The sequence below is a fragment of the Micromesistius poutassou genome (genome assembly GCF_964030765.1).
Source record: "Micromesistius poutassou genome assembly, chromosome: 13".
NCBI classification, from domain to species: domain Eukaryota; kingdom Metazoa; phylum Chordata; class Actinopteri; order Gadiformes; family Gadidae; genus Micromesistius; species Micromesistius poutassou.
Window position 1 is genome coordinate 10,498,039 of NC_140283.1, and position 24,971 is coordinate 10,523,009.

Sequence of the window (24,971 nt, forward strand, 5' to 3'; positions counted from 1 at the left end):
GTTCCAAGACCACCACCCTAAGTCCTTTCACTACTACAGTGAAGACCCTCTTAAAATTGAAACCAGGTCAAAAGGCCAAAGTATATCAAAAGCCCAAACAACAATCAAAACCTAAACAGGGACATCCGAAAAAAGTATCCTCTGATAATAAGAAAGCCAAAATATCCTTCCCTGAGGAAGAGATGGAAAGGAAACACACAAGGCCGGCTCCCACAGATCTAGATTCCAACACACTTTCAACAGTCAACACCAAGCCTGTTCTGGGCTTACAACCAGCCTCCCACCCAAAGCCTAAGCCTCCTTCTAAGAATACAAATATTCAGCAGAATCATTTGACAACTAATTTGACTTCCAACCAAAAGCCAAAATCTGACCACATTACTTTATTTGACAAAAAAGAAAAATCTGATAGCGACCATTTAACTAATAATAAAAAACAAAATAACCAAAGAACTGAGCCAAACCAAAGTCCTAATCTAAGCCGTGGACCACCACATAAAAAAGATTCAAAAAGTTCTACACCAAAACCTAAGCCTGGAAGTGTATTAGAATCTGATATTGATAAAGATATTTCGCCTGAATCGGATGCAAACCCAGATCTAATCCTTTTATCAACAAAAAAGTCAATATATAATTCAGGAGCAAGTGAACCTATCACCGAACCAAATCTGAAAATACTAGTATATGCAAAATATACACAAGGCCGGTCACCAATAGGCCCCAATAATAATCCTGATCATGTGACAGCCCTGCCATATCCCAAACCTGATCCAAAAGCCAAGAGAGGGTCAGACAAAGACCCCAGAGTGAAGCCTCCACACAGACCCAGGACAGACGGAAGTGATAGACATAATCCCAAAATACAAGCAAGGTTAAAACCAAGACCTGTAGTCAAACTTAATCCACACATCACAGCAATGAATTCCGACAAAGTAAAAGAGATCGGACGCACTTCCATTCCTGTCCGCATTGATGTGGAATCATCCCAAGGCAACATGGAAGTTTCCACTGAGAAAATGAGAATTTCCACACAGAGCCCAGAGACCTCCACTAGTCATAATGCACAGGGGGTGACAGTCTCCAATTTCAAATTAAAGGCAACTACCCAATCAACTACTAGCCCAAGGCTGAACTACATACCTGAAGATAATGTTCCTCTGATTGAATCTACAGAACCAAACCCAACAGCTAGCTCAGACACAACAGAACAGCTTGATGTGTCTGCTTACAGCTCCATAGAGAATGCCATCCCCACTCCCAGCCCGGGACAAACCAACCCAGGGTCCAAGACCATCCCCAGCCCGAGACAAACCAACCCAGGGTCCAAGACCACCCCTAGCCAGGGAGATACCAACTCATGGCCTGGGACCAGCCCTACAATCATCACCAACCCAGGACACAATACCCCAGGACGAACCACCACCCCCAGCCCAGGACACAATAACCCAGGTGACAGTTACACAGGTGATAGTAACCCAGGTAAAAGTAAACAAGAGCCAATTAACCCAGGCTACACTAACCCAGGCCACAGTGACCAAGGTCACAGTAACGCAGCTGACAATACACCAGGCCACATTAACCCAAGCCACCCTAACCCAAGCAACCGTAACCCAAACCACACTAACCCGGGCCATACTAACCCTGGCCACACTAAAACAGGTGGGATTAACCCAGGCCACACTAACACAGGTGGCATTAACCCAGGCCACACTAACACAGGTGGCATAAACCCAGGCCACACTAACACAGGTGGCATAAACCCAGGCCACACTAACACAGGTGGCATAAACCCAGGCCACACTAACACAGGTGGCATAAACCCAGGCCACACTAACACAGGTGGCATTAACCCAGGCCACACTAACACAGGCAACAGTAACCAAGTCACTATCGCAGGTGGCAGGAACCCCGGTCTCCGTAACCCAGACCTCCATAAAACAGACCTCCGTAACCCAGACCTCCGTAACCCAGACCTCCCTAACCCAGGCACCCCTCACCATCTGCCCCGGCCCGCCCTCCCACTCAGTCCAGGACGCACCAACCCAGGCCTCACCTCCAGTCCAGGACGCACCAACCCAGGGCTGACCCCCAGTCCAGGACGCACCAACCCAGGGCTGACCCCCAGTCCAGGACGCACCAAACCAGGGCTGACCCCCAGTTCGGGACGGACCAAGCCAGGCCTCACCCCCAGTTCGGGACGCACCAAACCAGGCCTCACCCCCAGTTCGGGACGCACCAACCCAGGCCTCACCTCCAGTCCAGGACGCACCAAACCAGGGCTGACCCCCAGTTCGGGACGGAACAAGCCAGGCCTCACCCCCAGTTCGGGACGCACCAAACCAGGCCTCACCCCCAGTTCGGGACGCACCAACCCAGGCCTCACCTCCAGTCCAGGACGCACCAACCCAGGCCTCACCTCCAGTCCAGGACGCACCAAACCAGGCCTCACCTCCAGTTCGGGACGTACCAACCCAGGCCTCACCCCCAGTCCCAGTCCAGGAAGGACCAACCCAGGCCTCACCCCCAGTCCCAGTCCAGGAAGGACCAACCCAGGACCCGCGGCCCAGTCAACTACTCCCAGTACACGAGAGATGCGTGTCAAAATCAACCAGGTGGTGGCATTCCCCGATGCCAGCCTGCATGTGAAGCCCCAGAATGAGCTCATGGAAACTACTCCTCCAAAGGTCAGCCTGAAGCAGGGAGGGAAAAAGCCCCACTCAACAGATGGCCGGCACCCGATGTTCCCATCATCAAAGCGTATGTATAATTAAGCAAGAATATAATCCTAGTGAAGATGGTTTTAACTGCAACACTTATTTTTGTCAGTATGTGCAGTATTAAGTCATGAAATCATGTTAATCAGCCCAACTGTTAATAAGACAATGGCCTAGACAGTAATAACATATATATATATATATATATATATATATATATATATATATATATATATATATTCACACACATACACATTTGTGAGTGCCAATTGAATATACTGATATATTTAATAAGTAATATTAAAATATGACTACAACATCAGAACATCAAAAACTACAATAACAATTCAATTATTGTCCAATTTGGATAATTAATTATAATCCCTTTGGATAATTGGACAATAATATAGAAAAGAAGAAAAGTTAATTTCATCTTTCATCTTTCATGTTTATTATAATTAATGATAATAACAATAATGTTGATAACAACAATGGGTGTATTCATAATTTTCTGTTGATGTTATTTAGCAACAAAAAATCAAAATCAAACCACTTAATGATGGAGATTTGTTTCATTTGCCCATGTGTTTACCACATCTCTGAGCAGCAGGAGAAACGTGCAGGAATCCAACAGTGCTCTGGCTGACTCAGACTAAACAGCTGTAAGACATCCTTTAACCAGGCCCTTCTCAGAGTCCAGTTCAGAGCTAACAGCCAATGACAAACAAAGCAACAAATCATAGTTGCTCAGGCCAAGCAAACCAGTTCAGTTGACTTCAGACCAGTGGATATCCGTTTAATTAACTTTTGATGGCCGTTTTATGACTCAGGATAGCTTTGGGCTTTTAATGTGTAAAGGAATTTTGACCCTTCTCCTCTCATTTCTCCCTCTCTCTCGCTCACTCTCCATCGCTCTCGCTCTCTCCTTTCTTTCTTTCCTCCTTTAACTCTTGATCTCTCTCTCATCCATACCATTTTTAACGGTATACTCTCATACTCTAAGTACTCTCATAAAAATGGTATGCCTTGACCTGTTGAGGAATCATTATGTATCGTGGTAAATCATTGGAGTGATTTGTATTTCTGACCTATAGCACCCAGGGCACCCAGGGACTGTTCCGACCATCTCCACAGAGGGGATCAAACCACCGGCCTTCACCTGGTGACCCCTGACCCCAGGTTGAGATCCTTCCCCGTGTTGTGCGACATGGAGCACCAAGGTGGAGGTTGGACGGTCATTCAACGACGCCGGGACGGCAGCGTGAGCTTCAACCGGACGTGGGTCGAGTACAGCGAGGGATTCGGGGACATTAACGGAGGGGAGTTTTGGTTGGGCAACGAGAAGATCCACTTGTTGACGCGGGCCAGGGACATGGTTCTCCGAGTGGAGCTGGAGGACTTCGAAGGGTTGAGAGAACAGGCAGAGTACGGGCAATTCAGGGTGGCGAGCGAGAGGCAGCGCTATCGCCTGAGCGTAGGGGGTTACTCAGGGTCCGCGGGCGATGCTCTTAGGTTCAGCGAGAACTACGACCACCACGGCAAGGCGTTCACCACCCCAGACAGGGATCACGACCGATACCCATCTGGGAACTGCGGGGCGTACTACAGCTCAGGGTGGTGGTTTGATGCCTGCATGGCAGCCAACCTCAACGGAAGATATTATGTAGGAAAGTATAAAGGGGTCAGAGATGGGATCTTTTGGGGGACATGGCATAACATTACAACAGAGTATTATCTTACTAATGATAGGCAGTCTTTTAAAACGGTTACAATGATGATCAGACCCAAAGGGCTGGCATTGTGAAATGGTCCTAATAGTTTTATAAGATTAAAAGTACGACCTTTCCACCACAAACTTCTTCAACAAGTTATGCTATATGAGGTGATTAAAAGGGCCTACGTTTATTATACGACTACATTTTTCATCCAACACAGTCGATACAATGCTTCCCCCTCGTGGCAACATAGGGTATTTCGCAGGTTTAAGTGCACTGTATAGGAGTATAAACTGAATTTTGTAAGTATTTAGTCTACTCTATTTTTTCTCATGGATTAAAGATTTTTTTCATTATAATGTAATGCAAATAAATGCTTTCGGAGGTGGATTTTTGTAATGGAGATTAAGGAATTGACTATTTGTCAGTGAAAACGGGCGGACGCAAACCTCAGGTTATTCTCTGAGGATAAGTAAGACTGCTGAATTTAATTACTGGAATGTTTTGATGTAAGATGATGATTTATGAATGATTAGCTATGGCCTACACTTTTTATACATTTATTTTATTATGATATGAATAAAACTATAGTAGTCAATGAGTTTTTCGTTTATTTATTTATTGCTTCAACACAGGGGAAACTAAACTATCTGAAATTAACCGCATATTCAATGCTTGTATTGGTTTTAATAACGGCAGCGGCTTCTTGTCAATCGTATAGGACTCCGTTTCCCAGCAGTCTTTGCGTTTCGGAGACCGGAAAAGCATGCGTTCCATTGAAGATTAACAAACAGGGATCTAAACATGGGCATATTTATGCTTGCTTTAACTTTGAGATGCCTGTTTTAACTTGAGATGCATTAGCTTGTTTAATGCTTGTAGGATTGATTTAGATATAATTTGTGGTCTAGAAGAAGGGTACATATTATTACATGTTGTGGAAACCTGTCTGCCCTTGGCTACTACGATGTTTTGTTCCATAGCAGGTCGGTGTGTCGGAAGGGAGTTCATAACGGCATGCCAAAAGACAATCTCACTTTCAATTGTAAATTCACGTCATCCGACTACGTTCAGAACCATATCCACTTCTCCATTTAAGTGTAGCCACAGCACCGGTAAACGGGAAAGGCAGGTTTTAGGGCAATGGGATTTTATCATAGACCCATACTGTACGGTCCTCTCCCGTTTGGGTTGCAGTGTCGCAGTGAGATCGCTGGATCCACATGACTTTCCTCAAACGAATCAAGCCTTTATTGTAGTTTACGGATCCAGCATCGATCGATCTGTGAAGGAACGCTTGGTGGATCAGTTTAAGGTGCACTACGATAGTCAAAGTAAAGAATTATCCATCCTGGCCGACAGGGTCACCAGCGACATCACCGTGGAGTTGACAACGTCTGTCAAAAGTAGTAAGTAGGCGTCCTCAATAATCGTAAAGAACAACATAAGGTATTTATTTTTGTAATTAATAATTTCAATGGCTTAATTTCCGATATGTTTGTGCTAGATCTCAACATCGTCGCTCACGGAGGAGGCACTGTCCACATTCAAAACATGGAGTGTGACGTATGTAAGGTACAGACGGGGCAAGGAAGCTGCACTCTAAAGTCAGTCAAGGTAACTCTTTCTCAACCAGGAATATTCATTGTAACCCTGAGCAATGAAAATACGTGTATGTTGACTGGAAAGATGAGATGGATGGCTTTATTGAGTTCTGGTCTGCATGAGCAATGGGCCTTCAGTTGTGTTGCCTCTCTCCCAGGGTCATGAGGTCGAAGTGCAGTCAGATGGAGGGCATGTTACTGGTATCGGCACTATCCATGGCAATGTAAACATCAGAACATCTGGAGACGGCGTATGTCCACAGTCACTTACTCACATATATTGTTTTTCTCTTTCACACACTTGTATTAAGTGTTGTTTAATATGCTAAATGTTTGTATATCTTTTTAAATGGCAGTTTCCAACTATATTCAACACACACACAGTATGTAAACCCATTTGAGTTAAAAAGCACTATATAAATACTATTAATTATGAATCTTGTAAAATTGTCTTACACTTTATCTCAAACACTAACAATAGATTACACCACAGGGTCTCCCACATAAATGTTGAGAAGAACTATATGTACAAATGTTCACAACAAGTTCAGTTCTGTTAGTGGGAATCCCAGCAGCATATGATGTACAACAGTGTGTGTGTTCCTTTTGCAGGCAGTGGATGTGAAGAAGCTCCAGGGAACAGTGATGCACGTGTCCACGGAGCGCGGCCCTCTGAAGGTCAAAGCCATCTATGCAGAATCCACATCTGTCTCCTCCTCCTCGGGGATGGTGGAACTGGGACACATCCACGGTGAGACCGAGAGAACAACAACAACAGTCCCTCGGTCTCTAAAGTGGATATAGTAAAAAGTACTGCTTCCATGTGTCATATCTCAAGTCAAGCTCTTTTCAGAGTTACATAAAAATGCAGTTACCAAGGTAACAAGACAAAATAGGGAAATTATTGAAATAATCTTTGGATTTAAAGTGTTTTTTCGTGATAATGTTGAACAAATATAAGAAGAACATGAACCCATGCACATCTTGAACTTTGACACGTGAAACTTGATGTTTGATATTGTACTTGGCAACATATAGTTATGTTATCTCAGAATAACAATGTTTGTCACTTTGGCTGCAGAAGGATTTGCGAGGCCTTGAGAGCGTTGAGTAATCGCTCTGCAATGTTGTTTTCTCTCCAAGACCGACAAGCCTAGCCACGCATGTCTCATCCCTCTTTTATTTTCCTTTCAGTGAGAAGCACAGGTGTTTATTATCAGTGGAATTGAATGGCTTCCTGTTTACAACACCGCTCAGTCATTGAGATCTTTACGCCTCTGTCTTCTTGTTTTCTCTTAGGGGAAGCGACCGTGAAGAGTGTTTCTGGGGACGTGATCATAAGTAAGTCTGGGTCTGCCCTCGCGTTGCAATGTCAAAATAATACTTCAGTCTATTTAATGCAAAACACAAATGCTGTATGTATTTGTGATTGACAGATGGTTCAAGTGGTTCCCTGGATCTGTGGTCCAACAGCGGGAACATCGATGCGTACGTTGGGCAGAGTGGCAGTGCTAAAGTCTTCAGCCAATCAGGTGAACCGTGGAAGTTGAAGCATCACATTCTCCTCTGTTGCCTTTTTAGATCTTTAATCGTCTCGATCTAGCATCATCGGCTCACTTCTTCTTCCTCCCTCTTGATGTTGTGTTGATCAGGGGCCGTATGTGTTCGTGTCCCCTCCTCTCTGAGAGCGCGGGCGGACCTTGTTGGAACCTCAGTGGCGGTCAGCCCAGAGGTCACTCTGCAGGAAGCCAAACGCAGCGTCACTGGGGGTCAAACTCAGGTCACAGGTGAGTCACCTGGTAAAAAAATACTACTATACAATTTTTGGCACTTCATCAAAATACTACAATATGACAATACTTTATCATATTGTTTTTACTACAAATACTATGATTCTGAAACATTATTTTTTCATAGTTTATCCTCAGGCTCAGCAAACACAAAAGTATTACAATGTAGACACGATGGTACTCTTATACCATCATCATGTGCCCTATTCACTACAGGAACAACGAGGTACGACTTTTCACTATTAAGACGTTTTTTGTTTTCAGGGTATGTGAATGGTAATCCCGGGACGGAGCAGAGCATTGAAGCTGAATCAGGACAAGGTGTGGTCACCCTGAAAACACAGAGTTGGTTCGAGTCCCTCCGGCTGCAGGGCAGCTAAGGGCAGAGCCTCGTAAGGGGGATGCGCCACACCCAAGAGGAACTCTATTCCTATGCAGTCTGGCAGAGGGACACAACTCAATCATCAGCCTCCTGAATCATTGATTGGTCCATTGCTGAGGTATTTAATAAAAATGGCGCTGGAGTTGGGAGACGTTAAACGAAGCCCCACTGTGGAGTGAAGAGTTGTGACGTCAGTTTATGAACATTGGTTTACAATGATGGACCTTACTGTATTTTCTGTGTTTGTGTGTGAGAAAATGATGGTCAAGAAATTACTAATGTATTGTAATGTGTAACTATTGTAATCTAAAAAAATAAACATACTATCGCTGAATTTAACATTTTATATAATTATCACAATGTAAAGCAAATGTTTACAATATTCCATCACTTTGAAATGCAACAGTGCAGTCTTCAGACGAAATTAAGACTAAACCTAACAAAAAACCTTTCTGGTTTCTATAGTGAAGCACTTGAAAGCAGTTGTTTTGTTTGTTTATTCTTATGTACTCCAATCTTCCTCTTTTGGGGTTGTATCTTCATTGTTGAATGCACTTATTAGAAGTTGCTTTGGACAAAAGCGTCAATAAAATAAAATGCTCATTTAATTTGTGGCGTTTGCCGGCCCGGGGGGGCACCAGAGAACAACACAGAGCCTTCTCAATGTGACCCCCAGTGGCCCCTGCTGCAGGCACACCAGAACATATCTGAAGTGATACATGAATCTATCTCAAGTCAGTCTGCTGTCTGGTCATCCACGGTCTCTTCTGCTGGTTCCCCCTGCCTGCCAGTGACATCACTCTTGCTGGGGCTTCTGATTGGCTCCAGCATCTGGCCCATGTTGTTGTATCCGAACCAGAGGGGCGGGTCATCAACGCTGTTTACCCAGCACTGCACACGTGGCTTCAGCCTTAGGGCCACCGTCCTACAGACACACATACACACACACACACACACACACACACACACACTTGCCTGAGGCACACGAGTCACTGAAGAAGAAAAATAATGTGTGAGTTTGTGTGTGTGTAGGCCAAGGCCTACAGGTGCTCTCTCACTTGGAGATGCCACAGCAGTAGGCCAGGGTGATTCTGACCAGCGGCGGGCAACAGCGCTCCAGCAGACGTACACTCCTGTCGCTCAGCAGCACACAGCCGCTGGCATCCAGCTCCCGCAAGTAATGCAGGCCAGCCGCCAGATACTGCACCGCCAAGTCGGTCATCTGCAAAGACGGTGATATAGAGAGAGAGAGAGAGAGAGTACTGAGCGTTTATGATGATAATGGATATTTTACATACGCTTTTACCTTTTTGTAGTACTTTGGTACTTTTCCTCTGTTTCATTTTAAACTGCTCTGGCAATGTTAATGTTTATTTTCCCTGTTAATAAAGTTATATTGAATTTAATTGAGAAATATTTAGGGAGGGAGATGTAGATTTGTGACATGGAATGTAGGCAGCACAGATAAGCGCAGAGTCATGCATGATGAAAAACAGGTGTGTGTGTGTGTGTGTGTGCGCAGCATACCTTGGGGCAGCCAGCCAGGCGCAGGCTGACCAGGGCTCTGCAGCAGAGGGAGAGGGCCTTGATGGCCTGGTCAGACAGACCCACACAGTGAGAGACGTCCAGGTGCTCCAAGTCTCTCAGACGCTTCAACAGCCTCTGCGTGCGCACAGAGACAGCATAAAGTCTATCTTACATACTATAAGAATACACAATGAATTAATCAATAAAAAACAAGCCACACACATGATTGAAACAATAAAAAAAGACACACAAATGAATAGAACAATATAAAACACAATAATTAATGAAACTTGATTAATGAAAAAAACAAAAAACGAATATGAATGAAACAAGATAACTCTGTGGACCAGAGCTAAGGGGCCGTACCTCAACGCCCAGGTCTGTGATGTGGACACACTTCGAGAGCACCAGCCTCCTTAGGCAGACGCCTTCCAGAGCGCCCAGCCCCTGAACATCCAGACAGTGTTTCACACACATGTCCCCACCACGGTACCACCACTGCAGCAGAACGTTAGCGGAGGTCCAGGAGGGGGTCAGACTAGTAAGAGATTACCTGGTCCGTGAGGCTGCAGCCACTGAGGTCCAGGGAGTAGAGCTTACTACCGGTCAGACACTCTAAGCTGCTGTTAGTCAGACTGCTGCAGTGACTCAGGTTGAGGTGGTACAGTTTCAACAACCTGAAGGATCAACCGCACACTCGCGCACGCATACACACACGCACACACACACACACACGCACACACACACACACACAAACACAATCAGATAATCAACGAATGAATCCCAAGGTGCATGTCCCGGCAGGGAGGTGTGTGAGTGAGTGACAGTATCTGTGGAATGTGTGAGTGAGTCCAGGTGTACCTCTGGGCGATCCTCATGACGGAGACGTCCCGGATTCTACTGCAGTGACTCAGGTTCAGCTCTCTTAGTTTGGCTGCAGAGGGCCCCTCCGTCAGGAACCGCACACCGACATCACTCACCCTGTCACAGAGGACCAGACATGTTCATTCAGAACCACGGGCATGTGCCCAGTGCAGGACTCTGTATTACTCATTGTATATAACAGGAATTTTGGGATATGGTGTCACTGTATAAACAAAATATATCTAATCTATATAAATATAGAGAGATTTTGTGATATGGTGTCACTGTATACACCGAATGAGCGGTATCACGTCCCACTTATGCGTTTGTTTTGTCAGTTTAGTAAGAGAGACAAACCCCACCTTTAAATTCAGGTGTTTCTCATTCTGTTGCAGGGCTGACGGCCCATGTTCAATTCAGTTTCAATAAGCGAAGGACAGGTGTGGTGCATCAATGCTAAATAAGCAGGTGGCCAGGTAACCATATCAGCCAATAAGAAGTTATGCATCCAATAACCTAGAGAGAGAGTAATCTAAAGCAGAGTTGGGGTTTGGTTGCCCTTTAATCCCTCTGTCATTGCTTTTAATTGGTTTCTGTGAGGGTTAATTGGTTAATTAGTTCATGCCACCTCCATCCCAGCAATGTCCTATATAACTGTGTTGAGTTGAGGTTGGAGTTGTTTCTTTTTGATTAACAAATGCATTATCCTTTTGATTCACTTTATGTGCATATTTAAGTTATTGGAAGCAGAGGTGGGAGAGTAGATTTATATGTTGCAGTTGTTACCCCTAGGCAGTCATCACACACACACACACACACACACACACACACACACACACAAATAAAACATAGATTGTATGAAAGTAACGTAGCTGCAATTCAATGCACACACACTTGTTGCAATGTGAGATGTCTAGGTAGTGCAGGTTCTTCAGGGTGGCGACAGACTTCAGGCATGCGTCGGTCATCCTGGGGCACTCCGCCGCATGCAGCCTGCGCAGACCGGGAGAGCTGCGGCACAGAGCCTTCCAGCTGGTGTCTGTGATGCGGCCGTTTCCTGCAACAAAACTTACAGAGAGGTAAGAGGGAACCAGAGAGGAGGGATCACCTCTGTAAGTTCGGTGAGTGCATTAAGAGGAGATGTAGGTTAGAGTTATGGTGAGGGTTAGAGTTCAGCGCTATAATTGGTTAAAAATGGCAAAGCCATCCATTAGCTGAGTGATGGATGGCTTTGCCAACTTAGATTTCAAACCACTCCTAGGTTTGCTCCTGTTCGGGAAATCCATCTTTCCTGTCAACCATATGCGTGCACACAGTGTTACCATAGCTCTAACGCAGGCCCACTCCTCAATGGCAGGAAACAGGAGGGAGCGTTTTCTTTGTTTATTTTCAAAATCACTCACTCTTTGAAACAATGAAATCTGACCTACAGCCTCTCAACATACAGTTGCATCGGATGGGACCATGTCTCACCCTCCGTGCTGAAAGCCTTGAGTTTGGAGACTTCTGCAATGGCCTTGAAGGCGGCATCAGACAGATGAGGCGTGTCCAAGAGGGAGAGGGTGCAGAGAGAAGAGCACCGGGCGATCAGAACCTGTTGAGGAAGAGCAGATCTGATCTGTGTTCTGTTCTTTCATCTACTGCAATCGGGTGATCTACTGCGTTCTGAGGCTTGATTCCCAGACCTGCATGAAGATGTTGTGTTCTGTGAGGCTGTGAGATAAGCCTCTCTTTTATGTGCAGGTGTAAGATTAAGAATGGTAAAGAAAGGCTTTGGTGTGGTTGAGGCCAAGGTAAAGATCTGGAGTAAAGCAATGGACACATGATGGGAATGAACACCAGAAAGGTGCTAAAAATCTTGTTTAATCCTAGACAGCAACTCTTAATATTTTTAAATCCCTTATGAACCTGTGATACAGCACCCAGACATGAAATTCACTATTCATTTTCAAGGGCTGGGATTTTCAGCTAACCCACTCAATGATTTGGTTTTGCACTTTACATGAGCATGTTCAGTCTCTGATTTCAAACAGTGCGGTTTCTTTGTTTTTGTTATACTAGCATCCCCCTTCTCATACCAAAGCAGTCAAGCATAGGGCATGGCTCTGTGCCAGGTCTGCTCAAGAGTCCCGGACACGGGTTAGCCAGGTGATGCCGGTTCACACCCATTGACAAACACGCGTGTTTCCAAGGTCCTTCTTTCAGTGTGTAACATGGAAAGTCATACTTTCCAAGTCACTGTGAAACGTTGCCAAGTGTGAATGTACTTACCACAACACATCTATCAGACAGTGTGGCCATATCATTGATCACAATCTCTTTGAGTAATGGGCATCCTGTTGAGATGTATTTGAATCCATCCACTGTCATCTAGGACAAACAAACATGATTTCAGAATAGGTCTGTCTCCGGGCTGGAATGTATAGGATGCAGCCGGTTAAGATTTCCCCGTCTGACGTTATTTAACCGTAAATCCATAGCATCTGGAATCAGACTGCGTATAACATGTGTCACATGTGATGGGACGTGCTTTTGGTGTGTGTGTAGGTGGGGTAAGGGCTGGGGTGTAATCTAATACAGCCTCCCTTTTATTTTTTTCTGGCATTTTCTCTCTCTCTCTCTCTCTCTCGCTCTCTCTCTCTCTCTCCCACCCTCTCTCCCTCACTCACTCTTATACACTCTCTCTATTCTCCTCATACACATACAGTTTTCCACCAATTTGAAGCAGAGTTGGGATTGAGAGCATGAGGTTAGAAGACAGCTAATAGGAGACGGGAGACTTCATTCACATCAAGAAGACTTGGATGTTGTAATCAGGTTCTACAGAGTGAAGCAGAGCGGAGAGAGGAGATTTATCGGCAGCTCAGAGACCGGACCTGTGTGCAGCCAGACAGGTTGAGGTGGACCAGGTCGTGGCAGCCCTTCCCTGTGGTAAGATACTTTAAGCCTTTATCTGTGAAGCGCTGGCAATAGGCCAGACTGAGGTACTGGAGGCTCAGACTGCTTCTGTCAAAAAGAACAGACGTTTGAAGGGTAACAGATTATGACGAAGACGAATGAACATAAAGACTATATGTACTCCTAATTATTCTCCTGTCAAACATGTGTTTGAAAATGATTAGAATTCAATAGAAAATGTTTTTTCTTTGACGGGCCCATTTGAGTTCAATGTTAATCTAACCCTAAACAAATTCCTTTCATCATTTCATATATCCTGAAGTTATCAGAAAAAAAAAAAAATTTGACAGATCCATTTGAGTTCAATGGTAATCTTTGTAAACAAATTCCTTTCATAATTTCCTATATCCTAAAATTATCATTTACCTTTCTGGGATTCAATACATACAATCACATCAAGTCTTAACATAACAGTTTTTTCTTGTTTTCTGACTCACTACGAACCCCCATTATAACATACTTATAGCATCTTGCCAATCTGGCGCTGGACTGTTTTTCTCCAGCAGAACAGAAATAGTACAAGTTCTGGGAACGGGACGGCATGGGGCCAGGGCGAAGGGGGCTCAGTACAAGAGACTGGAGGGTACGGTAGTAGAGAGGGAAACCGCGCTGCTAGTCTTAACCTGCAGACGCAGCGTACCTTGAGAGCGCCCGCAGGGCCTCATTCGTCACCGGTGTGCAGGAGAGGTTGAGGTAGAGGAGGTTGGGACACGCCTCCACCAGGCTCTGCACCATCATATCCTAAGGTGGAACAATGCAGTTGACTGCCAAAACATCCAGCATACGGTCGTGTGATGGGATAAGTGTGTGACTGGAAGATATCAAAGTACAACAACATGTTTTTCTTTCTATAAGACCATTCAAATAATGATTGAGTAGGATAATCCCACACACAAACATGAAGGATGTATGGTGTTGATGCCATCTTTAACCAACACTGAACATTTGAGTTACTCAATGAAGAGGGAGTGTGACTCACAGTAAGCGATGCACATCCAACCATCATATGCCTCCACCCTCGATACTCCTCATACTAACCACTACCATGTGTTCAGAAGATACAAAGTACAACCCAGCTCAGCAAATACAGCACATCAAGGGAAGGGGTGTGTGTGTGTGTGTGTGTGTGTGTGTGTGTGTGTGTGTGTGTGTGGCATTTAACTTACAGTGATATTAGAGCACTCAGACAGGTTGACTTCCTGGAGGTTTCTGCATTTATCTGATGCAGAGAACAAGTGAGGGGTGGAGCAAATAAATAAATGAAATCAGTAACATGAACTAAAAGTTATCAGCTGCCATGGGTCTTTGAAATACAACCCTTCGCCCTTACGGTTTAGTTATGGTTCCACATTGACGCAACGCAATGACCACGCAGTCGCTTCAACGCAGTTGCTTTGACGCAGTTGCTTTGACTCAGTTGCTTTGACGCAGTCGTGAACTGGTTTTGGTTCTGCGTCAGGTTTACCTTAGCGGACCAATCACAGCCCTTGCTACTGCTTTGCCTCGATGCAAGGTTTAAATTTTTGGGAGGCGCATGTCAGGCCCTCGCGGTGGATGCAAGGAGGGTCCATAAACCTGTTGAGTTGCATTGACGAGGAACCATAACTGAGCCTTCAGGGGGATATATTATACCACCAGGTGTGAGTGTGATCAGCCATTACAAGCCGTGTTGAAAATGTGCCGCTTCTGACATCACAGGTGGGAGTGTCCCCCTAGATGTGTGCTGGATAGATCAGTCTACCAGTCTACCCAGGGGACTGTAGCAAATGTTGCTCATCTGTCCGTCATACATCTAGCTTGACACCTTTGATGTCAGAAGCGACACATTTTCAACACGGCTTATAATGGCTAATCACACTCACACCCGGTGGTATAATATGTCCCCTCCCCAATGACTGTGTGTCATTTCTAGATGTCCAGCTTGGTTAGTTGGCATGTGGTCTTTAATGCAAGTCAGTATGCAAGATATTTCCCCCTGATCCCCATATGGAGCTCATAGTTAAAGCTTCATTCGAGAGGTCGTACAGCATGGTCAATACCATGCTGCATGCCCTCACTACCTAAATAACAATAAGAGACTGGACGTGCTGATCCCCAAGTGCTCCCCAGCTGGAGAGGAACGCTCCAGGGTTCAGCATGCACCTCACCTCCTCTGTCCTCTGGACCGTGATGGTCCTGCTCTTGTTCTCGATGGTTGAGATGAGAAAGAAAGGCGGATGGGGCAAAGTACTAAGGTATGGAACATCCACTTGTTCATCCTTCTGCATATTTAGTTGACTTTTACACATAGATTGCAACATTAAGTGTACACCATCAATGTTTGTGCGTGATTGACAAACTCACAGCACTTATCTTGAACTACCATGGTAGGCGGCGAGGCAATGGGCGCCATGACAGTTCCAGCCCCGCCAGGTTAGTTGCCCCGAACTGCACAGAGTCCCTGCAATCCAGGGACGTCTTTCTGGACTGCCAGGAGCGCGGTCTGATCTCCATCCCTAGCTCCAACAGCTGGTCCAAGGAGCCAAAACATCTTCTTTTGGCCCGTAACCGGATACGGATCATACGCGACGGAGCCTTCGCCGGGTTTGAGGGCCTCAAGAGTCTGGACCTGCAGCAGAACCAGATCTCCAGGGTGGAGGAAGGGGCCTTCCAGGGCCTGTGGCGCCTCAAGACTCTGCTCCTGCAGCACAACAAGCTGGTCACGGTGAGCGAGGAGGCCCTGATCCCCATGCCCAACCTGCAGTACCTGCGTCTCTACGACAACCCCTGGAACTGTGACTGCACATTGGAAAGCCTCATACAGACCCTGCAGGTCCCGAGCAACCGTCACCTAGCAAACCACGCCAGGCAAGTCAATGCACACAAATTATAGTCACCGATTTAGAAGATACATTCACCTTGACACAGGTCATGGAGGGGCAGTTGGAGGTTCAACAGTACAGAGACAGGTCTTGAAGGAGCAGGTAGGGGTTAGACAGTGATTACAGATACAGGTCCTTAAGGAGCAGGTCAGGGTTAGACAGTGAATACAGAGACAGGTCGTCAAAGAGCAGGTAGGGGTTAGACTGTGAATACAGAGACAGGACTTTAAAGAGCAGGCAAGGGGTTAGACAGTGTATACAGAGACAGGTTTTTAAAGAGTAGGCAGAGGTTAGACAGTGACTACAGAGACAGGTGGCTGAGGAACAGATAGGGGTTAGAATGTAAATACAGACAGGTCATTACGGAGCAGGTAGGGGTTATACATCTTGCTTACATGTAGACTGGTAAATTCTGGGTTGGTAAACCAAACCAGAATCTGCTGTCTGTGAGTCAATTATTCATATTTGCAGAAATTCTTGTGAATCTCATGGGGCATATCCTGGGGAACGTTTATATGACTGACATAACCCATGGCCTGAAACCAATTTCCTCTGGCAGGTGTACAGAGCCGCTCAGGTTGAAAGGCAAAAAGCTGAAGCAGGTTGATCCTGAGTTTCTGTGCCAGGACTCGGATCCGGGCCCACAGGATGATCAGACGGACCCCTCTGAGCCTGTAAAACCCAGCGGGATCCGCAGCAAGCCAGACGCTACCACCTCCTGCCACGCCTACCTCTACCCAGAGCCCCGGCTGGACTGCAGTCGGAGAGGTTCCTTTACATACTGATTCTTCATCACCTTTGATTGCTTTTTGGTCTTTTTATTTTCACAAATACAGAAGATGTTTTGGTTTGTGTGAAGGAGCCACGTGTTTGTTACGCAACAGCAAGATTAGGAGAAATATGTTCTTGATCATCTACTTTGCTCGTTAAAGCCGAGAAAGCTTTTTGAAGTCGGACATTCTCTACTTTCCAGACCAAGGAACCAGGGTGGTATGAGCAGAGACAAGCACAGCAGCTTGAATCTCTCTCTCTCTCTCTCTCTCTCTCTCTCTCTCTCTCTCTCTCTCTCTCTCTCTCTCTCTCTCTCGAGTCACAAACACATTTTATCATCTCAACTCACTGCCAAAGTTGCATAACATACATGGTGAAGCAATATCTCCCCTCAACAACACAATGCGATGGCCCCGTAGAATACGAACATCTGAGTGAACAATCATGATGAAAAGGTTGGGCGTGACGTATTGCATGACATATATAAAGTAAGTTGACAGAATGACTCTCTCCTTCCCTTCCCAGGTTTGACAGAGGTTCCAAGTGGTATTCCGGATGATATCGTTCATATGGACCTGTCTCATAATTCCATTCGTCAGCTACGAGCCAGAGATTTCCATGAAGCCCAGAGCCTGAGGACATTGAACCTCAAGGACAATGGCCTGGAGCACATGGAAAAGGGTAAACACTTTTTATTTCAAATATCTAAAGCTGACAAACAGCAGGGAAAGAAGAGGTTGGTGAATCATAACTGCAAAAGACCTCTGAAATATAGCTGTCCAGTTTAGAATATCATTAGCTGTACAGGGGCAATGACTTAGAGGCGCACACCAGGGGTATACTATAAACATAGCAGACATTTTTGGTGGTGCAGACGCCAAATTTGAACTGAAGAGGAAACAGAAGAGGAATGTTGGCCAGTGGACAGAGACCCATGGTTTTCTGGAGAATAATACTCCGAAAAAGCTGGTCAGAATATGAAATGACGTCCAAGAAAGAAACAGGGAACATAAATGAAAACTAAACAAATGCAGCACACATTTCAGCCTTCTGGGAAAGGAATATTCCTTGTATGATAATAACCATAAAACCATCAACTGTCTGTCCCTTAATCTGTCTCTCTTTCTCTCTCTGTCTCTCTCCCAGGCTCTCTGTCAGGCCTACTGCACCTTCATGAGCTGGATCTGTCTGACAACAACATGCACTTTGTCCAGTATGGTGTCCTGGAGGACCTTTACTTCCTGTCCCTGCTGAAGCTGGGAGGAAACCCCTGGGTGTGCGACTACAGGTGGGCAATTCTCGTCTATACAATATATAATATAATCAGTGGTACAAACCTTCCAGGTCCACAAAGTGAGAAAGTCCCTGCCAAGTTTTTGTTCCAGCATTGCAATGAACCATTATGTGGGCTTTATAGTCACTGTGATAGGGTTAGCCAATCCTGAAGTGTGCGGACAGTCCACACATGACCATGGCATTTATGGTTACTGTTTGGCCGTAGCATGGCTGTGGACACGTAGTTTGCACACTTTCAGAGAGGCAAAATATGGGACTAATTGCCTTATGAACCCTGCACACTTTGATGACATTATTGGTTCACACAGTTCACTCACGGCGACAATAAATAAGGTTTAATGTGTATACGAGTCTGCTGTTTGGCAACAGACCGATGGTCGGCACAAAATACCAGGAGGACTTTTATATTTTGGACATGGAAGGGTAGTCACCACATCAGGTTTTGTGAGCTGAGTTACCTAAAAAACATACTGAACAAGATGCTTTTTCAGCATCCATTACATGGTGTACTGGCTGCGTCTGCACCCTGGCGTGAGGATGTCTGGCCTGCAATGCCGTTCCCCTGTGCAGCACATGGGGGAGCGGGTGGAGAAGTACGTGGACTCCTATTACCGCGCGTGCCCAAAGGAGGCGCAGCGCAGCCAGGAGGAGCAGGAGGAGACGGACCCTGAGCTGTGGGAGAGCCTCCTTGAGGTGCAGGGGACTCTGGGGGAGAATCTGGAGCCCAGTCACCTCCGAGGGCCCCAGAAGTACCAGATCATCAGACTGTCCTGACTCCACTAAACATCGAACATTCACACAAGCAACAACCCCCCTCACACAAGCAATACAATCAGTCTGTATCAGATGGAGAAACCGACCTTTAGAATATCTATTGTTGATTATCCTTATATCTTCATTGCAAATATACAAATGAAAAATCGACTTTTTGACTATTAGATAGTTGCTTGATAACATAGATATTTAAAATTTGCTGGGATAAAACGCCTGGATACAGGAACAACACATGAAACCTGTGCATCCGTTGCACAGAATACTCACTGATGCATGTCAAGCTATGCCAGGTAAGGGACGTGCATCCGCGTAGGTTGAGGTTGGTAACAAAGGGCCGGTACTTCCGTAGAACCTCCTTGACCGTCATGTCAGTGATCCAGTCTTTTTCTACAGAGAAGTTTACCTGCCAGAGTCAGAGACATTTGGGGAAATCCTCAACACTTGTGTTGTCCATATGTGTTCCTGTGGTTCAGTGTCATGGGTAAGGACCTCATACAGAGATGAAAGGTGAAAATGTAGGCCTACCCGACTCCACAGATGCCCCGACCGTGTGATGGCTCTCCAAGTACTGCACACTAGCTCACATTTCAGTAGGTCTCGCAACTCTAGGTACTGGAAGATCTGAAAGCACACAGACCTACTCATGGATTTGATCTATTCCTCACTGAACAGTATTGTGTTTCTCTAGTGACCAACGTGATGACATTTAAGCTTTATTATCATTAAATATGACCACCAATCAAGTAATCAATGTGCATTTTTGGGCCTTCTGTAGATTTACAACTGTACCAGAAGAAGTAGTTACCTCTTGCGGCATCAGATATTTACTCTTGAAGTGAACAATGCTGTTTGATATACAGATTGATTTGAGTCTTTGTGGTAAAGCTATCTCTTTTGGACATATCTGGTACTTGGGGTCTTATCAGGTAACCCATGAAAAAAACTAAAAATATTTTTTTGTCCATTGTTTTAAAATCTCATGTTCTAAAAGTTATATAGCATATATCCCTTGTTTAGTATGAAAAGTTATTGAGAGAAAATGTGCAATGGAATATTTACAAGATTCCATAGCACTTAAGGCGTATGTGTTGTTATGACTATTATAATTGTGAACATACTATAGTTGTGACGTATGAGGATACACAGCAGATCAGTCACATGTTGAAGTTAATGATTATTTACATATCAGTGCACACAAATACTCAACAATGTAAACAGCAGAAGTAAGAATACTACGACTACTATAAAGAAAAAAACCTGTAGGGCCCTGAAGCTGAACATGTGGTATTAACTAAAGAATGCATTTTACGTAAACATAGACCCGTGGCATTGCAATTTCAGATATGATGTATGAGACCATAATGAAATGTGAATGGCTTTAATCAGCAGCCCTGGAATTGGAACAGAGTGTTTACAGTTCACTGTAGTCTTATGCAACACACATGACCTCATCGCTGACTGCCTGCAGAGCACAGAAGACATACTGGGCTCCTGTACAGTCGGAGCCCTTGTTACTTTCAAGACAACATTAACATTTACTTGTTCAAGCTACTTTTTTAACCAAACATTTCAAAATAAAAACAAGGGGGAAATAAAAAAGGTTGTACTATTTAGTTTTTTTACTCAAATCTAACTTGCCTTCCTTTCAAGAACTGTTTTTGTGATCACGACACAGAGTGTATGATTGGGAATGACATTGTAGCCAATGAAAACACAGTGACGTGATCCCATTGAAAAGTAAGCATTAGGCAAGGGCACCACTATTATATACGGAATGACTCGATCATATTCGTCCCTCATATTCTCTTTTACAAAATATGTCACATTACAGATGCCAGATAGGCTCTGAATATAACTTATATATTTGTGTTTTTAGATTGATCTTTATTTTTTTTAACTCGGGATATAGTTTCCTGCGAAAAGATGGTTGTCACATTGTGATACCTTATCAGAGAGCTTCCTGGGGAGAATAGAGACACTGTCACATCCCTCTCCAGCCTGGTCGCTCATCTCCAGCACACCCTTTTCCAGCTTCTGGAGACACCCACGGAGCAGCAGATAAGAACACACACACACACACACACACACACACACACACACACACACACACACACACACACACACACACACACACACACACACACACACACACACACACACACACACACACCCCTCAAACCTCCAAGTATTCCTTGGTCCTCTTTGAGTCCTCCACAGCAAAGCTCCATAGGATTATTATGTGTTTGAAGCGGATGCCATTGAACACTTTCTGAAGCTTCTCAACGACCGCTGAAATAAATAGAAATCCATACTTAAATCAGACCACATTACAGATTACATGTTATGATTTCCCTACCTCCCTTATAGCCTTAGGATACATCTGAGAAATCCAAATATGTAGGTCACAATAAAATCTTCAGGCAAAATGTACTGTAACACCTAAGTGAGATATAGTCACCATTCCTTATGAAAGACGGTTTTGTCGAGTACTTCTAGGACTAGTCCGGTCACATACCTGCTTGGGTGCTCTTTCTGAATCCTAACCAGCTCATCCACCTGGTGAGTGCTCGGCCCTGGCGTCTCCTGCCATAGTGCTCTCTGGCCAACCTCATCTTCTGGTGAAGCTCATAGGCCTTCCTCTTCCTTTGTGTGATGTACTTCACCCATTGTCTGTACACACACACACACACACACACACACACACACACACACACACACACACACACACGTACACACGCACACACCTCTCATTCATTATTCACTCCTTAGGACTCACAGAGAGCACAAGGGGAGTTGAAACAGGACACTGGGGGCTAGCCATCGAGGGGGAAAGTGAGTCTGACAAATAGAATGAAAGATCGCCAGTTTTTGCAGTCTATTTTTTATTTTTATTTTATTTGGACCTTATTCTTGTACTAAGATGCCATTTTTTTCTAGGGGACTTAACTAGGCCTTGTATATTTGTATTAGCTTCTTCATGACAATCGCTCAACATCATGAGGGAATCCAAGGTGTATTGCTCTGAACATACTGTCTAGCTAGGCTGACACAGTGCTCTCCTCGTCCCGTCTATGCTTGGGAAGTTCAGGCTGTGACTCACAACTTCTACAACAGCTGTCTTCAATTAACTAATTAAAGCAGTTGGATTAAATATCAAAATTATTTCCCTTCTTCCTTTCTCTTGCATAAGGACAATTGGGTGAGTAAGGAAGCAGCATGAGGAAGTAGTGAGGGAGCGGTTGAGTGTATGGAAGTGGAATAAACAGGATCAACATTCAGCCCAAGGCACCGGAAACAGCTTTTTTTTTCCCCCAGAGAGACACAGAAGGCTCTTGTATGTTATGATTAAAATGTTTGGCTGCATAAGATATATGCTGCCCTTATTTAGCCAGTAGGGCCTCTGTTCAAAGGTTAATCAGTTGATTACAATGAATAATAACATCTGAATGTATGCATGTAAACCCTTCAGATAAACCCGAGCAGGGCCACTCCTGTGTTATCTCTCACAAGAGCCAGCCAAACAGAGCTATATATCCAATAGCCATAAAACGAAGGCTACAGAATGCAACCTGATGTACAGTATATGACTAAGCCCGGTATACGCTAGTTCTTCCAGGCCCAAGGCTACAGTCCCAAGTCCCCCTGCCAAACACCCTCATCAAATAGCCACGTCTTCCAACACAATGTCTTTAACTTCAACTGATTAACATAAAGACAAATGACTTGTTATGTTAATGAGTGTGGTACTTAATATACCAAGAAGTTATCTTTCCATCCCAGCTGTATGACCCAAACAAGCAAGCTGGCCTATCAGATCAGATACGGCACCTGTTGCCAAGGAGACACAGAATGCAGGTCTGTTATCCCCTCTCCAAGTGCCTGTATACGGCAGGTACAATTCTACCATTCCATGTTGGATTTGATTTCTTCACCCACAAGCTCTGTGCTAAACAAAGCCATAGGTTCTAACCTTCATCCATGTGTCATATGTTATGGTCCACAAATTAATGGGCTATGGAAATGAGCTGAGTTTATGTTGGAGCCAAATGTATACAGTTTAAAGGCCATGCATATTACAGGGAGATTCTATGTTCCATTAAAACATTAAACAAAGACAATGAATACGTTTTGAGTTATAATTGATTGCCGTATTCAAAACCTACCTGAAGCAATACCTTGTTAGATGTCTTCGGTAACAGGAGTAGGCTTTCTCAAACAGATATGTGGGCAGCTGAGAAGATAATATGCTTTTGTTAAACTCAACATTCTTCATCTGGTCAGTACTGGATTTCAAATGGATTCCAAAATGGGCTAAAGGAATGGAAACCACACAGTAGGCCTACCGAGTCTTCTGCTTCCTTGAAGATGGAACGCACCATGCCACGTGTCAATGAGGTTTTTGTTATTTGGTTTTCTGCTTCATGAGCAAATGTGTACCTTGAAACACATGGTTTTACAATTGACATCAGCTGGAAATAGTTTCTAGAATAACTTCTAGACATGGTCTGCATACACATTAGGTGCTGAGATATGTCATATTTAAACCAAATTGGCAGAGAATGCAGATAATATAAACTATTATCTGACATTCAATCTCCAACACTAATGATAGAGAAGAATGGAGTTGCCAAAGTGTGCCACATTAATGATAACACTCACATATTTCACTCTTATGATACTACAGGGACATGCTGCTCATGCCCACTACTCTAAAAATAAGAATTACTCAATATTTAATTATGAATACAATTAATACAATTTCAATTAATAGAAATAAGCTAACTTTAGTTATTGGCAAAACATTGCAATAAAATGCAGTTATTGCAGTGTACTCAGACTTTTGCTTTTAGAGATATGAAGTAGTCCAGCAGGATGGATTTTACAAAACAGAATTCTTTCAATAGAAAATAAATATGAAATGCGTCTGATATGTGGGAGGGAAATGACTATGGTAATATAAATATATGGTAATATAACTGGAAAAGTGATAAAAGTAGAAAGAGAGTTTTGCACACTCAGGTTCCACATGTATTTCTGGATGACGTTTCGGCCCTCAGGCCGTTAAGATGAATTTAAGAGATCAAGATGAAGAATGGCAGTTTGTTTGAATTTAAAGTAACTGTCATGTGAGTAGAGGGGAATATGAAGTCTGTTTTAAATAAAAAAACGCCCTTAATTATTTGAGCATTTATTAATATGTTGCTTGAGAAACAGCACCGCCGTGTGTCAATCTCTTGAAAAAACAATGAAAACACTGAGCTGTTACCAACCAGTCAATGTCGTGGAGATTATGATGTCCTTGAAGGGCAATAAGTTTATTTTCCAGAAACTGTATTGGATCATTGGGACTTGACAAACATGAAGCCGTCAACAGGGCCTGTTGACAAGAAAGTGGATGCGGAAGTTAGGCCAACATGATAAACTGGTCGATTTCACAGCAGTAGGCTATTATGAATAGCCCCAATTCATGACTCTGACTCAAATGTATTGTGATATAAATTAACATACCTGATAAATTTGCGGCAGGGAGTGTTTTAGCACGTATTGTTTAACTGTCTCGTTTTGTAAGGGGTCCATGGCGTGCCTTCGTATGAAGCTCCGTTCTCAAGGGAAATCTTTCTAGGTTTGACGTTGCTAGGTAACAATCACACCAAATCTAAAGTAATCTCAAAAGTTGGACAATGATCATTGACACATGGTCACTGAGTGAAGTAA

General features: G+C 44.3%; 4 protein-coding genes across 4 annotated transcripts; 3 read left to right on the plus strand and 1 right to left on the minus strand.

Annotated features, from left to right (window-relative positions):
• Positions 1-182: 182 nt before the first annotated feature.
• On the plus strand, positions 183-4,518 carry LOC311357530 (uncharacterized protein; the record flags this gene model as incomplete). The annotated part of the gene is made up of 3 exons (XM_084477502.1): positions 183-2,058; positions 2,377-2,757; positions 3,809-4,518. The coding sequence occupies 3 exons, from the start codon at positions 183-185 to the stop codon at positions 4,516-4,518; spliced, it is 2,967 nt and encodes a 988-aa protein (XP_084333628.1).
• Positions 4,519-5,205: 687 nt separating this feature from the next.
• fam185a (family with sequence similarity 185 member A) lies at positions 5,206-8,775 on the plus strand. The gene is made up of 8 exons (XM_084477494.1): positions 5,206-5,838; positions 5,937-6,046; positions 6,192-6,284; positions 6,646-6,784; positions 7,333-7,374; positions 7,470-7,565; positions 7,686-7,820; positions 8,088-8,775. The coding sequence occupies exons 1-8, from the start codon at positions 5,397-5,399 to the stop codon at positions 8,201-8,203; spliced, it is 1,173 nt and encodes a 390-aa protein (XP_084333620.1). The 5' UTR covers positions 5,206-5,396; the 3' UTR covers positions 8,204-8,775.
• A 165-nt stretch (positions 8,776-8,940) lies between these two features.
• fbxl13 (F-box and leucine-rich repeat protein 13) lies at positions 8,941-24,853 on the minus strand (the record flags this gene model as incomplete). Its single annotated transcript, XM_084477881.1, has 20 exons — positions 24,765-24,853; positions 24,527-24,633; positions 23,600-23,693; positions 21,772-21,895; positions 21,436-21,545; positions 21,201-21,290; positions 19,782-19,877; positions 19,524-19,659; positions 14,721-14,773; positions 14,195-14,295; positions 13,473-13,602; positions 12,868-12,966; positions 12,070-12,190; positions 11,491-11,653; positions 10,594-10,713; positions 10,286-10,409; positions 10,099-10,179; positions 9,733-9,867; positions 9,264-9,427; positions 8,941-9,130 (listed from the first exon to the last, which is right to left on the minus strand). The coding sequence occupies exons 1-20, from the start codon at positions 24,831-24,833 to the stop codon at positions 8,941-8,943; spliced, it is 2,307 nt and encodes a 768-aa protein (XP_084334007.1). The 5' UTR covers positions 24,834-24,853.
• LOC311357518 (leucine-rich repeat-containing protein 17-like) lies at positions 15,652-19,394 on the plus strand. Its single transcript, XM_084477492.1, has 6 exons — positions 15,652-15,788; positions 15,925-16,401; positions 16,975-17,183; positions 17,712-17,867; positions 18,333-18,474; positions 18,974-19,394. The coding sequence occupies exons 1-6, from the start codon at positions 15,691-15,693 to the stop codon at positions 19,254-19,256; spliced, it is 1,365 nt and encodes a 454-aa protein (XP_084333618.1). The 5' UTR covers positions 15,652-15,690; the 3' UTR covers positions 19,257-19,394.
• Positions 24,854-24,971: the final 118 nt, after the last annotated feature.

Bases quoted from the DNA above. Each gene is read 5' to 3' on its own strand.
- LOC311357518 (XM_084477492.1), top strand. From the start codon at position 15,691: ATGCACCTCACCTCCTCTGTCCTCTGGACCGTGATGGTCCTGCTCTTG. The intron at 16,402-16,974 runs GCAAGTCAATGC...TTCCTCTGGCAG, and splicing joins CACCTAGCAAACCACGCCAG to GTGTACAGAGCCGCTCAGGT. The intron at 17,868-18,332 runs GTAAACACTTTT...TCTCTCTCCCAG, and splicing joins CCTGGAGCACATGGAAAAGG to GCTCTCTGTCAGGCCTACTG.
- fam185a (XM_084477494.1), top strand. From the start codon at position 5,397: ATGTTTTGTTCCATAGCAGGTCGGTGTGTCGGAAGGGAGTTCATAACG. The intron at 7,375-7,469 runs GTAAGTCTGGGT...TGTGATTGACAG, and splicing joins TTCTGGGGACGTGATCATAA to ATGGTTCAAGTGGTTCCCTG. The intron at 7,566-7,685 runs GTGAACCGTGGA...TGTGTTGATCAG, and splicing joins TAAAGTCTTCAGCCAATCAG to GGGCCGTATGTGTTCGTGTC.